The sequence below is a fragment of the Seriola aureovittata genome, chromosome 3 (genome assembly GCF_021018895.1).
Source record: "Seriola aureovittata isolate HTS-2021-v1 ecotype China chromosome 3, ASM2101889v1, whole genome shotgun sequence".
NCBI lineage: Eukaryota > Metazoa > Chordata > Actinopteri > Carangiformes > Carangidae > Seriola > Seriola aureovittata.
The window spans coordinates 3,558,757-3,574,130 of record NC_079366.1 but is presented as its reverse complement, the minus strand read 5'-3'; the positions used below and the strand labels follow the sequence as shown (position 1 = coordinate 3,574,130).

The 15,374-nt window shown below is 41.4% G+C and overlaps 1 protein-coding gene across 2 annotated transcripts in view; it reads left to right on the top strand.

Moving 5' to 3' along the window:
- sorcs3a (sortilin related VPS10 domain containing receptor 3a) overlaps positions 1–15,374 on the top strand; it is a 233,433-nt gene that overhangs the window by 168,257 nt on the left and 49,802 nt on the right. For both annotated transcript variants that reach the window (XM_056371766.1, XM_056371767.1), the window contains 7 exons: positions 654–743; positions 1,124–1,303; positions 8,549–8,695; positions 10,903–11,005; positions 12,264–12,340; positions 12,967–13,058; positions 14,314–14,421. In XM_056371766.1, coding sequence (XP_056227741.1) covers positions 654–743; positions 1,124–1,303; positions 8,549–8,695; positions 10,903–11,005; positions 12,264–12,340; positions 12,967–13,058; positions 14,314–14,421 — 797 coding nt within the window. The remainder of the gene's footprint in view (positions 1–653; positions 744–1,123; positions 1,304–8,548; positions 8,696–10,902; positions 11,006–12,263; positions 12,341–12,966; positions 13,059–14,313; positions 14,422–15,374) is intronic.

The following is a 15,374-nucleotide window of genomic DNA, read 5'->3' as shown; positions in this document are numbered from 1 at the left end:
TTGGTTTCCATTGCCTCGAGGCTAATGACATCTCTCAAACACCCACCATCCCTGTGTTTTCTTGCTGCATAAGCTAACAACTAACAGCTTGGAGTGTTTGCAAGGGGTCTAGATCATTAAGGATGACTTTTTTTTTCCTAGACAGCAGATGAGGCTCGGGTAGGCAACTTAAAGATTTCTCTTGACAAAGAATAATGAGACTATTGATTGTTCTACGAGATATTTACCAAAGTCCACTTTGAAACCACCAAGTGCATTGACACCTGGGGAGGGCAGCATCCTTTGAATGCAAGCCAGGAGATCGCTATAAATGGCCAAGTCCAAAAAAGAAATCCCCCATGTATCCAGCAGCGCCTTGAAAAGCAGAGCAGGACGAAGAGAGCAAGAGATTGATGTATGTGCCTACACCCACCACCTTAATCGATTGGATAAGATACGATATGGTGTCAGTGATGAGGTTAAACATGAGGTCTCACTACAAGGTGTCCTCTATATTTGCTCCATCATAGCAGTACCAAGAGACATTGTGGAAATCAAATGCTGCCAAAACAAAGCTAAAATTAAACCAAAGCTCCAGATACCAGAGGGTGAGAAATGCTGTATGCAGTATTCAATATATGCAATTAACTGTACTTCATGTTTAATGTGTGTAGGTTCCTACATTAGGACGAGCCACCTATTATGTGTCCTACAAGAGAGACTCATTTATACAAATCAAACTGCCCAAATATTCCCTGCCTAAGGTAAGTATCTAGTTTCTTATTACTCAGTATTTTACCATATAAGACTCAATGATATGTTCTTAATTGCTGGATGACAGAGACTTGAATTTGATGCTGTCACAGTGGAAAAATATACGTAGATATATGGTTGAAAATATGCATATACATTTTTCAGTTTGTCTTTCCTTAAAAGCTGGTTAACTAAAGTCGTATTTTTAGTAGTAGCACCACATTCAAAGTGAGTCCCTGAGTGAGCTATCCCTTACCATATTTCATCAACCATTTATATTCACACTACAGCATTGATCTCATGACCAGTCCCACAGGGTCAGCATGTTCTAATCCGTCACCTCTCCACCTCCAGTCATAACTCCTCTTAATCTCTCCCTGCTCTCTGATAGGATTTACACATTGTCAGCACTGATGAGAAGCAGGTATTTGCAGCAGTGCAGGAGTGGAACCAGAACGACACCTATAACCTCTACCTGTCTGACACCAGAGGGATCTACTTCACCTTGGCCATGGAAAATGTTAAGACCACTAGGGGCATCGGAGGGAACCAGATGCTAGACCTCTACGAGGTAGGCACCTGATGAAATTGGTCCCCCTACGGGGACATATACAGTGAGGTTCTCATTGATTGAATCTATGGCAAGTTACAGGGACTATTACTTCCCCACTGCTTCTTCAGATCCACCATAATGCACAGGTACATACATGCACCAAAACACAGCAGACAGGATGTTTGGTGGGTAATTGCACAAAAAATAACCATAGAGTGTCTGTGAAGAGTGCATCAATACGGCTGTTAATCAACAAGTGACCCAGCAATTACTTTGCTGCTGCTGAATTTTCTGTCTTTTCAATCTCTGCAGTATATTCCTCTTTGGAACAAGGACTACTACATTTTAAAGGCCCACCTCTTATACAAATGTAAACATGCCTGTCAACCAGCATGATCATGCTGGAAGTAGCCAAAGAAGCCATGACAAGCCAAGATGACAAATTGTGGCCATAAAGGGGTGGACATGCCCAGCAACAATACTTGGATAGGTTGTGGCTTTTTAACAGAGATATGTTTTTAACTCTGTTTTGGCCTGCACCAACTATTTCACATTTCCTGAGAAAAAAAATATCTGGTCTTTAGCCACTAAATGCTCGGCTGTGTTTACCAGCCAGTCACTGACTTTGTCTGTTGGTTGTTTGGTGCTGTGTGGATTTAACAGATGGTTTAACAGAGCTTTAATGCTAAAAATGTAGTTGATGAAAACCAAACCACTGCTGTTGCATGTCCTCAAACCAAAACAATGAGCTGAAAGATACTAAGGCTATGTGCACACTAATATGTTTTCGTTTTAAAATGCCGTTTATAAAAAATCTCCATCCAGACGACCGTTTTAGCTCCGTATCAGAAACGATCTCCGTCCATATAAACACACCTGAAAACACGGATTTACATGACCATTCAAGTACACTGAGCATGCACAAGCCGGTGTAAACAGGAAGCAGAGTGTCTACTCTGCAGTTGATTATTAGCACTAAATACTACAAACAAGGAAACTTAAAAACAGTTATAGCGTTAAAATGCAGAATTTAACTGAAGAACAGCTGCTAGCACAGACAACAATGTCAGTAATGCATGTAATTTGTTTATCATTTAGCTTTCACCACTGGTAGTCGAGGCTGGTCAGACCCAATCAGGGAGCGACCATTGCTGTCTACGTCATAGTTTCCAAAGATATCTTTTTTTGTCCGTCCAGACAACAACACAACCCCAGACTTTTGGAATTTAAAAGGGGGCCAGCAGCGTTTCCAAAAGTCAAAAAGACTTGAAACTCTGGAGTAGTGTGGACGCCAGGCGAAAACGTAGCAAAAGAGATACGTCTTGGAACTAAAACGTAGTAATGTGAACATAGGCTAAAATGCTCTGTAGTGCTTAGGGGAACAGCAGACTGGTGACCATTCTCTATGGATTCGACGCCCCTCTAATCCTTTCATATAGTCTGATTTATAGTTAACATATATATATAATGATGACCTTGGTAGCTTACTGGTTAGATATCGCATGTGTTTGCATTAGCATTCAGCAGGAAAGTAGAATTCCCTCCTCCTCCACTCCCTGGTGAACCCAGTTTATCACTCCTGTACTGGCAGGTGTGACTGAGAGAGTGAGGGAAGTGAGATATTGGCCAGCAGCAGTGGCAGTGGTGTGGTAATTAACAATGCCATTACTTCTCTTGCACAGTATGTCGTGTGTGTGTGTGTGTGTGTGTGTGTGTGTGTGTGTGTGTGTGTGTGTGTAGGTCTGAGTGTGTGCAGCTCCCATTACCATGCAGCAGTAGTTAAAGCATTTCCACACACGGCATGAGATGATAAGGCGTTTTAATTGTATTTGTCACACGGTCACAGCTCTGTTCTTGATCTGAACCTAAACAAGAGCCAGATGATACACTGCTGTCTCTGATAGATCACACCCAATACACATCAAAAGATATATGCTGTGGAACTCATCGCATTTATTGCTATTAGACCCTAACAAACTGCACTTCACAGACGTAATGTTCCAAAGACAAGGCTCGGCTCCGGTCAGCCCGAGGCGAATCAGCAAAGTATGTGGAAGTTGTTTTGTTCTTCCGCTTTGAAGTTATGTATCTTCTCAGAAGGCCTTTGTTCTCTTTGCATTCTTGCTCCTAAAATTGATAATGCTATTTCCGTACAGAAAATTGGACAATTATCCTCTAAATGAGAAGGATTAATTTATTGACAATCACATTGGATAAGGGCAGTTTCTGTAATCATGAGCCTTTGTTGTGCAAACAAATTTTCTGTTTACATCGGGGCTATACATCACCCACTGCACTTCACTTCAGTCTGAGGGGTGGTTTAGCAGGTGGCTTCCTGACAGTTATCACTGATTGTTTTGGATTGACAGTATCATAACTTATTTATCTCTTTGTTGCCTCACTATAAACAGCTCCGACTGATTGGAGACACGAAGTGGATTGTTGTCAGTAGAGACTATTAGTCTAATCCCGCACAACTGTGTGAAGATGAAACCAAGCAACGCAAACATTTATTCCAGACAAGAATTAAACAATCAGTTGATAGTGGAAATAATAATTAATTGAAGTTTTATTTAAATGTACAGGGATTTGTTTTGGGAGCACGGCTTCACAGATACTGTAAATGGAATTTGCATCGATGTTGTGGCACGCTATATAAAATGCAGTGGTTGCATTTATTTTTCCTATATGTGGACATGTGGGTTATATTTGGATTTGTCTAAAAAGCAAAAAGAGGGTCATGCACAGAGTTTCCATTTGCAGTAAATGCTGACCAATAAAATCAGCCTCCTTATGTTTTATTTAAGAATTCCCTATTGTATGATAACTAGACTAAGTCAACAGAGTCCAGTGCTGAATTCAGTATCAGCAAATAGAGATGTCTTTTGGGGCGAATGCATTTACAGAGGTTCAGATGTCCGAGCTGTGTCTTCTCCCTCAAAACAGGCTGTGTGACAAAAAAAGTCCTCTCCAGACATGTTTGAAGCTATGTAAACATACTCTATTATTAATATTTTGTTTAACATAATTTTTAAAATGGAAAACTCGGGCTGGAAGCTCATCTATTTTTACTCGCTCATTGAATAATTCTGGATCAGGCTATGCCCCACCCACCACTGCTGCTTGAGCTAGGTTGACAGGTGAAAGAGCAGAGAGTATCTAGATAGTTAGTGGAGTGAGGAGTTTGTTGGTGACTAAAATCGGTGACTAGAATACAGGAAGATTTTTTGAGACTGTCATTGGTTCAGTGCAGTTCCAAGGAGAAAATACTAGTCATAGTGTTGACTGCTTATTTTGCTCACGATATGTCTCGTGTTATATTAAAAAAAAAAAACACATGAGCATGTTAACAAGGTTAAAAACTTAAATTTCATTGGAGAGGATCTTTAAAACATTTTGCACTGTTCACAACTTGGTCAGAGTTATGACTCATGCTCCACCGATGGCAGCAGGGATCATTAAAACCAGCTGGGTGTTCATTGTCTTTGCTCACACACTGCAGCACAATCATCATGTTTTATTCTCCTTTCTATTACTGCTCATTCGCAACAAATAACAGAACTGCTTTAAATCGTTGTTGCACTGAGGCACAAAGTGAGTTCCCTAAAATGTTGCTGACTCCCTTTAATGCTGTTCTGCTAAGAGTAATCTGTTCTGTAGGATAGAGACCTGCATCTGCATCGTTCACTTTGTCATTAAGACAGTAGAGTGTCGGTGGTGTGAAGGATGGATTGAGTGAAATGTATGCTAGTGGGGACGAGTGGTTCTCCTTGTTTGCATGCAGGTGTGTGTGTGTGTGTGTTTGCACGTCCGTACATGTTGAGGAGGTGGAGGCAATAAATAATTACTGCAGTGAATGACAGGTCAGGTTGGATAGAGACGAGAGGACCCTCGTTAGTTGCATCCATCCTGAGCACCATGTTTCTATGACACTGTCAAATGTGCTGCCTATTAGTGCCACTTATACAGACGTGCCCCTTCAGGGAGGGACACACATCCAACTGCAGCCTCTCACTATGGCAACCATTTGGAGAGACTGTCCTTGTATCATGCTTTGGTTTGGTTGAAGGATGTGTCTAATCCCTGAGAGACAACTTGCAGGGAGGAATTTGGAAGAGTGTGTGTCCATACGAGTGTAACTGTGTGTATGTGTGTGTTTTTGGGAGAGTCACTCTGACTGTGTGAAAACAGATAAGGTGTCACTTCTCAACAGTCAGTCATCATTTTGTCCTGTCTGGATTGCTGAAACATGTAAGGATATAATGACCAGCTGTGACGGCGTGGCTGGTACATTATTGTTTTCACCTTGTGAGTCTGTATCTGCCATCATGGCGAAATATGGTCCTGGAGACATCTATCATAGCAGGAACTACCATACAGGCTGTTTGGAGTAAATGCATCATTGTTTTTTGTCTGTGGGTAGATTTTGCCACCATGATACTGTACAAGATACAACCATGAAACTTTACAGGTCTGTAGTTGAAGAGGCTCAGACATGTGGCCGAGTCTCCCTGATGTTTCCTCTAACCCTAACCATGTTGATGTGAGTTTTCACCATGGTAGTTTTTCTGATTTCAAAAATCACATCAGTAACACACCATTACACTAGCTGACATTTTCCTTTATTACCATGAACATGGGCACTGATGTGTATTGTACTGATCTCAGATGATTAAAATGAGGGCCGTGTATATCAGAGATCTGCCAGTTAATCAGTTTGGCTGATAGGATGGTATAAATAAACTCAGAATCGGCAGAACTTTTGATGATGGCTGTGCTGCCTCTACCAGTCACATGAGGACAGACAATGCCTTTTACATGGAGGCTTGTTTTATGTAAACAAGGTAATGTCTTTACCAGCTGCGACGTTGTGGCTTGTACAGTATTGTTTACACCTTGTGAGACTGTGTGTGTGTGTGTGTGTGTGTGTGTGTGTGTGTGTGTGTGTGTGTGTGTGTGTGTGTGTGTGGAGAGATTTCTGGAACTACCACAGAGGCTGTTTTGAGTAATTGTGAGATGTCTATATGTCTGTGGATAGATATTGTCACCATGGTCACTTTACAGGTGTGTAGATGAGATTAAAGGTCCCATATTTTACAGGGGCTCAGAGCTTCTCTTCTGATTGGCTGACTGTATTCTGAGTGATCACATAGAAATATATCAGATTTCAGGTAAAGGTTTCCAAGTTTAGAGTAAACCCGCAGGACTTGAAGCATGAGAGAGCTACTACAGCAAGTTAGGTAGGGTCCTATGGTCCAGTCCAGCATAGATGTTAGATTGGGGGATGAATGTCCAATATTGACTTCATGGATGAAAGGGTACAGGTGTTTATCATGTCTCTGCGCCAGAGAGGACCAGAATGCAGTGGTGAGTGTCATAGGGATCTCCAATAAAAAAAAAATCTGAGGGCAGAATGATAAACGAGTTTTTGCCCCAGTTTGATGATGAGATTTTGAATATGATGTTTAAATGTAAATGATTCATCAAGCCAAACTCCAAGATATTTATACTCTGTAACTCTTTCAATACTGCTACCATTTAGTGTAGATAGGTGTAGACTATTAAAATCAATATCTCTTGCTCTAGTAAAAAAAGAAATTGGTACCAGCTTTAAGTTTATAAGTGCATCTTGAGTAGCATTAAAATAATGTTGTAGATTCTCAACAGCAAGATGTGCAGAGTGTTGAGTCCAGATCCATATATAACCAAACAGGACTCGCGCATTCGTTTGATGAAGTATGCAGGACAACAGATAAAGTTCAACACGTCTAATTTATTAAAAGTATAGTCAAGCATATAAGTTTGAGATTGCTTACAGAGCTCTGGACCACCCTGCTCTCCTCTCGCCTGTCTAAGCAGCATGCAGTACTTTCTTGTCACAGGGTCACTCCGCCTCTTCTCTCCTCACACCACTCTGACCTGAACCTGTTATCTAAAACATGTCATACTTGTACTGTCTACTACTCTTGTCTGTCCCTGTACGTCATTCTGCAATCTCAAATGGCAATCAGGGTCACAATGTTTAATGTTCACATGTCACAATGTTCATAAACAATCATAATCATCAGTTTAAGGCTGACTTGCCTTTTTAATCATACAAAGCATACAGTAGTAAACATAACATATCCCTTCAAGAGTCAGCAAAACAATACAAAGTACTGTCATACATTCAGTTAGAAAAGAGACAACATCATCATTGTAAATAAGACTGGGCCCAGAACTGATTCTTGTGGGACACCTTTTGTTACTGGTAAAAAATGTGATTGGATATTTCCAGATTTGACACACTGAAATCTTTCAGAAAGGTAATTTTGAAACTATCTACAAGCAACGGAATCGAACCCAATATTACATGGGGTAGATTACATTTATAGTATAGAGCGACCAATTAATCGGTTTGGTCGGTTAAGCACCACTGACAGGATGGTTTATAAATAAACTCAGAATCGGCAGAACTTCGGCAGCAGTCATATGGGGACGTACGTCACCGTTTTATATGGAGGCTTCTTTCATGAAGTCAAGGTAATGTCATTACCTGCCACGACAGCGTGGCTGGTATTGTTTTCACCTTGTCTGTGTGTCTGTGTGTGTATGTGTGTGTGTGTGTGTGTGTGTGTGTGTGTGTGTGTGTGTGTGTGTGTGTGCATGTGTGTGTGCATGTGTGTGCATGTGTGCGTCATTCATCATGGCAAAATGTGCTCCTGGAGACATCTTCATCTACTGTAGCAGGAACTACCACAGATGCACTTTTGAGTATTTTGGCAGGTGTTTTTATGTCTCTCTGTCTGTGGACAGATATTGTCACTGTGATGGTATCACAACTGCACAGTTATGAAACTATACAGGTGTGCAGTTGAGATCAAAATGAATCTGGGTGTGGTCCAACCCATGATTACTGAGTTGGAACGTCAACATGCCGACGGGCGTCATGGCTGCTACGATACCATCGCACGATGGTCTCTACTGACAAATAGCACTGAACACTGTGTAACAAAATGCAGCTGACTCTGTTTATGGTGTCTGCCAGACTGTCACACACAGCAAGAAAGGATAAGCACACCATTTGCATTTAACTGGTGCTGTGAAAATTGTTGCCTCAATACACAAAATGCCCTTTCTGATTAGAGCGCTGGGTATGATTCCTCATCTGCAAATGAGAACTGAACTGTTATGGGAGCATTAGATAGATATAAAATACTCCTACTGATTTGCATTAAGAGGGTAACGCTGAGATTCAATCTGTTATGTGTCTATGTTCATCAGGTGGCCGGAATTAAAGGCATGTTAATCGCTAACAAAAGGCAAGACAACCAAGTGAAGACCTACATCACCTACAACAAGGGCCGGGACTGGAGGCTCCTGCAGGCCCCTGCTACTGACCTGGACGGAAACGACATCCACTGCATACTGGTAAGACACTTCATATTTACTACAGCTTGAAAGATTGTGTGCTCATGTATGGAGTGTAAAAATCAAAAATGAGAGTTTAGAATGAATTGTTATGATGGAATTGATTGCAACAAATGATTAGTGAAGCTGCAGAGAAAGTGACTGTTCTCCTGCTGTGACAATGTTCCAATACAATGAGATAAATAAGACTTTGTTATTGTGCACAAGGGGTTGTCATGGTACCACAACTGAATGAATGTAGTGGAAACTTTTGCATGTAACTATATACAGGTTTACTCATTAACAACTGCAAATCTTGTGATGTTAGCTAAAATGACATGCACACATACCTGACTACTGCTTACAGCCCTGACTGATCATTGGCAGCACTGTCACTGGTGAAACCCCTTACACACTTACACAGGTTTATGCATTCTTAACTGTACGCTGCCCACTACAACCATAAATTGACCTGCTGACCATCAAGCAACATTCCTGGAGCAGTTGGGGGTTAAGAGCCATGCTCAAGGGCCCCTCAGTGGTGTTGAGTACTGCTCTTTAAATTTCCCGGAGTTGGAGGTTGAACCAACAACTCTTTCACTAATCGTTAGGTCTTAAGTTCATCGGGAACTGAAGAGGATCTGCTTTAGAAACAAAATCCATTTATTAAAAAATCACCAACATTTATGCTGATTTTTTTTTTTTTCATTTTGGGAATGACTTTTTACCGTTGCTAACGAAGTGTTATGCTTGACAAGGAGATGCACAAACCAGAGAGGTTTCTGACAACATGTCAACCCAAACGTTGCTATAAGTTGTCTTTAATTAAGCCATTGATAACAACATGTAAACCCTTTTCATAAATTGTGTCTTAATAGAAAGAACTACTGAATAGCTAATGCACTAATCCAACCCCTTTAAATCAGAAAATGCTATGATAATTGCTGCATGTCAAATTAAATTAAATCAATGATCAAATTAAATAAAATACTGTAAAATACTGTTTTGGTCATACGGTGAAATACTAATATTAGTGTATAATATAGGTGTTGTTTTTTAATGGCATGCTTAGGGAAATGCAAGTTGTGCTTGAGGCACTGCAGATCCAGATTTACTGCATGTGTTGACGGCACCTCCTTCCTCATTAGACAGCCTCCCTGCAACTAAAGCTAACAGGCCAACTGCTAGGAAGAATCATGTTTGAGACATTAAGAGGACTCCATGCTGTTTAAGAGGTGATTTTGGGGCCGTGTACTGTGGCTTACAGGTTCCCTGTGATTGCGCATTCATGTGACATTTTAATTACTGCTGTAGATTCCTTTTGATTACCCTGTTCAGTCCCACTGCCCTTGATGTCCTTACACCAGTGACATGCTGTCTGCTGCAAAGATGAAAGCAGACACATTTTTTTTTCTGCTCTGTGAACAAATGTAATTGTCTTCTGTTGTGTGCATGCCCCGGAGACTTGGCTTCATACGTAAATGCAAATTCCATCGCTCTTTGTATTAATGACAGATTAAATGCAATTAGCAAAACTTATGAAAGCACAGTTAGCTCTGTTTGGGAGACTAATTGGGAATTTTTTTTTGTTTTTTTTTGTTCAACAATTTTGTTCTGACCCTATCATTTCAAATGAAGTATCCACACTCCCTTTCCTCTGCTATTAAACTGTTAATTAAAAAAGCTGATGCACTGTCAGAATGCATTTATATTATATTTATAATGAATATTCCATCCCTCCATCCATTCATTTCCAACAGCTTAGTCTGGGCTCAGGTCGTGGTGGCGGCAGGTCAAGCGAGGTAGTCTAGACATCCCTCTCCCCAGCGACATTCTCCAGCTCCTCCTTGGGGAACCCCCCGGCATTCCCAGAATGTAATACAATAGCTGTGTCCCAATTGGTGTGGCCCTTTGTAGCCATCATAGACCACGAAGGCTGAACCAGCTCCTGTCGCCTAGCAACCTTGACAACAGTGGCTTCAAAATGGGACAGCATAGTTGCGCTGCTGAGACGCAATCGCTCTTCAAATGCAACCTCCAAAGGATGCAGCCCCTGAATTGGGACACAGCTAATGTAATTTATCCAACACTCAAACTCATGTTTACTCTTCCAAAAATATTTGTGTGGGTCATGGTTTTCATGTCAACTCTTTCTGGGTGAATGTATTTTAACTTATTTATTTTCTTCAAATCAGCATTCAGTTCAGTTGTTTATTTGTCTTTTCCAGCCTTTCTGTTCACTTCATCTCCAACTGCAAATGTCAGAGAACCCTTACTTGTCAGGAACAATAACCACCAAGAACTCTGCACCAGGGATCATAGTTGCCACAGGTGAGACAAAAGAGTAAAACCACAGAGCATTGATAAATAGAAACACATTTCTAGCCCGCCACAGCAATTTGTAAATATACATTTTCTAGCCTCAGCTTTTTCCCTCCAAATAAAAATTACATTTCAAATCATGAAAATATTCAGTGTGCAGCGCTGCGACGTGATCCTCCGAGTCATCTTATATACTCTCATTAAAGCGTCTGGGTCAAAGATTCTTTAAGCTACACTGGGTGCACCACAGGATCTTCACATCTTCCACAGTAAACAGGTTGTGGATCACTTTGTCCACTTGTTTTGATGACAAGTAACTCAGCCAATCGTGCATGTGCGCGGTGTCGGTTTGTGTTGTGCAGTGTCGTTGTGCCTGAGAGAGCGTTTGAAACAGTTGAGGTAAAGAAAGAGAGACGAGTTCAGAAAAAATAAACGTGTTAGCAGCAGTGGCCGTGTCAGCGAAAAAAAAAAGTCTGCCTTTGGCTTGTGTGTGTGAGCGTTCACGCATGAGTGTGTGTTTGTCTTTGGATCTGTCTGTTTTGTCTTTGGTGTGTGAGAATGCTGAATAAACATACATCTCCGCTGCCGTGCTTGCAGTGTGTCTTTTGAGTGTGTGTGTGTGTGTGTGTGTGTGTGTGTGTGTGTGTGTGTGTGTGTGTGGTGTGTGTGTGTGTGTGTGTGTGTGTGTGTGTGTTGTGTGTGTGTGTGTGTGTGTGTGTGTGTGTGTGTGTGTGTGTGTGTGTGTGTGTGTGTGTGTGTGTAGTGCTGGCCAAGCCTTTGCTTTGGCACTGCGATTCACTTTGCCCACTGCGCCTTTTAAGACGTCAGCTGGTGCAGAGATCATCTCCCCAACATGACAAACACCATCCAGATCAAACACATGCCTATTTACTGAGCCGTGGCCAAGATAGTGGAGCAGATCGGCAGAAGAAGCTACACACTCGCAGGAAAAAGCTTTGGAGGCATTGTAAAACTATAAAACTGCCAGAACCAAGGAAGCGCCCACCCTCCTCCACATTATGTTGCCTGAATAATGCAGGCATGCATAGGAATTAACCCCGCGTCTTTTTTGTATTATTCACATGTGTTTACACACCAAGCCGATCTGGGAGTCTAGCCAATAAATTAATCACTTGACGTGGTGTGATTACGCAGCATGTATTTAAAACACATATGGCACTTCATCTGTGTGATCTTACTGTGTTTTTTTTTTTTTGTTTTGTTTTTTTTCGCTGTGTCACATATTCTGTTGGCGTTCCCACTGCAGGAAATATTGGAGCAGAGCTGTCTTACAACAACGTTGGCATGTTCATATCATCTGATGCTGGCAATAGCTGGAGACAGGTGAGCTTCACACCAACATTCACGTTCAGATCAAGCCAAGTGACAGGCCCCGAACAACAGTGTGAAATGTTGACATGAAAGCTACTGGATTTCCAAATGTATTGGATTGAGGTGTCTTGTAAAACAAACCACCCACTCTCCTTCCAATTCAGCAAGGCACATTCACAATAGGCCTTAAATTCATGTGACATTTTTGGCGCATCACAGTAGAAAAAGCACAGGTGTAAATAAAATTAATAATGGATGAATTTCATTCAGTTGCTCCATTTTCAGGTTCCTGCTATTACACATTCGGGCTCACTGGCACTTGGAATGGCTTACTGGGACACGGAAATATAATAGAGCCATCGTTAAAGTTATTTGTTACCTGGGAAATGTCTGTGATGGAAAAAGCCTGTCATGACAGTAGCAGATTTACAAATCAAAAATTCATAGTCATTTTTTGAAACAGCGGGTCCTTGATTTCAGACAGAAATGAGTAAAAGGAGGCTTCCCATTTCTCGGCAGCAACTGTTAATTTTCCCAGATGTAATGACATCCGCTGCTAGCACATTTTATGAAACAAAAATGTTCGCTGTCCCTTTTGTCAATACTATAAGGATGAATTTCCGCATATGTCTCTTCAGATTTTTGAAGAGGAGCACAACGTGTGGTTTCTGGATAAAGGAGGGGCCCTCGTCGCTGTGAAACAGCCATCTGTGCCAACCAGACACTTGTGGTACGTCCATTTAGAGAACTTTTTTCCGTCTTAAATTGCCTCTCCAATTTCCTGCAGCTATTCTTAATTAATTTAACACTTATGGTCCAAAAAAAAAAAAAAGAGCAGGTATATCGTGCATGTGACACTCGATCCAGTTAGTGATGCACTTTGACTGTGGCTCTTGGAAAAGAAAAAAAAAGTCACAGGCAATATAATTTGAGAGATTTTTTTTGAAGCCACTTATCATTAACAGCCAGCAGTCTGAGCCCCCCCCCCCCCCCCCCCCCCTTTGGTGTTTTCATTAACATGTTGCTTCCCTCTTGCCAAACCGCGTGCCTGCGCTTTGCCTCAGTGCAGGCTAATCCAAGTGAGACCAGATCTGTTCTCCAGTCGCTTTTGCAACAATTTTGAAATTAGTTTTAGAGCCAGTGAAGTGTAGCCTGCTGGGTTTTTGTCTCCCAACCAATTTAAGAACGATGGTAGAGGAGGTGAAAAAAAATTGGCAGATAGAAAGAAGCTTGTGTATCTCCGTAGCCACTGTACAGCAGCTATGAAACAGTATTGCTTTCTCAGCCACTGTTAAGTTAAACACTTCCCCAGCCTGAATCTCATAATAGGTTCATGTCAACGCTTTTTCTGTTGCAAATGCTTTTAGCTAAATGAAGACAGTGGGGGTTTTAGAGGCAGCATGGGGGGATTTTTCTTTCTTCCAAGCACAGGCCTCAGCAGTGTTTCAACCCATGTCACACTCAGGTACTCCTAGTTGTTCTCACATCAGCACCGATGTTGATAAGCTGTCAGAATAAATAGAGCCTAGGCCTCGATGATGAAAGCTGTCCAATTTTTTTTTGCTGTCTCCTTCTCCCTCTGCAGTTTTGTAGACAAACATGAAACAGTTCTATTCTGGTCTTGTTTTTTTCACCCTGGCGTAGACTTTACCCAGGACCTGTGACGTTGCTTTTTTTTTCCATTTTGACACCAAAACATTAACTCTCTTCATGTGCTCTGAAAGCAGTTTTGTGCATCTGTGCTTTGATAACCAGGCAGACCGTCTTTTAAATACCCCTTTTAATGCTCAGACATTTGATATTTACCCAAAGCTACAGTAGCTAATTGCACAGAGACTCAGAGACTCGTCTGTTGAGACAAGCCAGTCATTCTGATCCCCACCTAAATCCTCCCCTATGACCAGGCTCTAATACACAGCGTCTGTTTCTGTGCCATTGCTATTGCTGGGTTTGTGATGAGAATACATTGTGACACACATGCACAGGGTCAGCTTTGATGAGGGGAGGCAGTGGAACCAACACAGCTTCTCCTCTGTGCCGCTTTTCGTGGACGGAGTCTTGGTGGAGGCCGGGGCCGAGAACCAAATCATGACGTGAGTCCAGAAAAAAATCCAAAAAGAGACAAATGACATGTTAAAAGGGTTTTTGTCCTTGTAGGGGGGTGTCGTGGGCCGAGTGAAAGGTGAGTGGTATTTTCACTACTTTGTTCGGTCCCCTGAGTTATTTTTCCCTCAGCAGGCTTGATGGATAAAGGACTTTTAGAAGACGTCTGTTCAAAGCTTTCTGGTAGTTAGTCTTTATTACGCCACATTTCTGAGAGGCAGGTCATGTAGGCTGTTAGTCAGACCTTTGTGGATATTAGATCACTTGACAAATGGGTTTGATCACAGGAAAGTCACTGTTGTTCAATCTTAAAGCCCCTAAAACCATGGCTTCAAATCTTAAATATCTCTGTATATGATTAAATAGCCACGGCTTGGTACGCAAAAAAAATCAGTCACTGTGAGTTCTAGCAAAACCTAAGCTCACAGGCTTCATCAGGATTGTGTGGGTGTGGTTTGATGAGATTTCCTTGAGGGGGACCAAACCACCCCCGACTGCCACAACCTTCCTCAAACCAGTGAAAAAAGAAAAAGAAAAACAGACACAGTTTGAACACGTGTTCATGTAGGATCCATCATTCACAGTAAAAGGCCTTTAAAGAATAATTCCAGTTCATTACAACTAATGTCTTATTTTTGTAGTTTTTGATAGGAAAGAGAGCTATTGCTGAGATGTGGGAACAACAAGTCAAATGGAAATTAAACATCAATATAAGAAGACAGGGGGAAAATGTAATAAGAAATAAAGTAGGAAAAAATCACATGGCTTGTTTCCAACCTGATCATCTGTCTAGTCCTTTCTTGTATTTCATGTTCATTTTTGTTGCCAGATCTCAGCAGTTCATTTGAAAAGTACGATGTTGTTAACAGAAATAGAAAAGTAGGGAGATATTGTAGTTCTTAACTGGTGTGCATATGACTCAGACTTTACACCAAATAGTTTG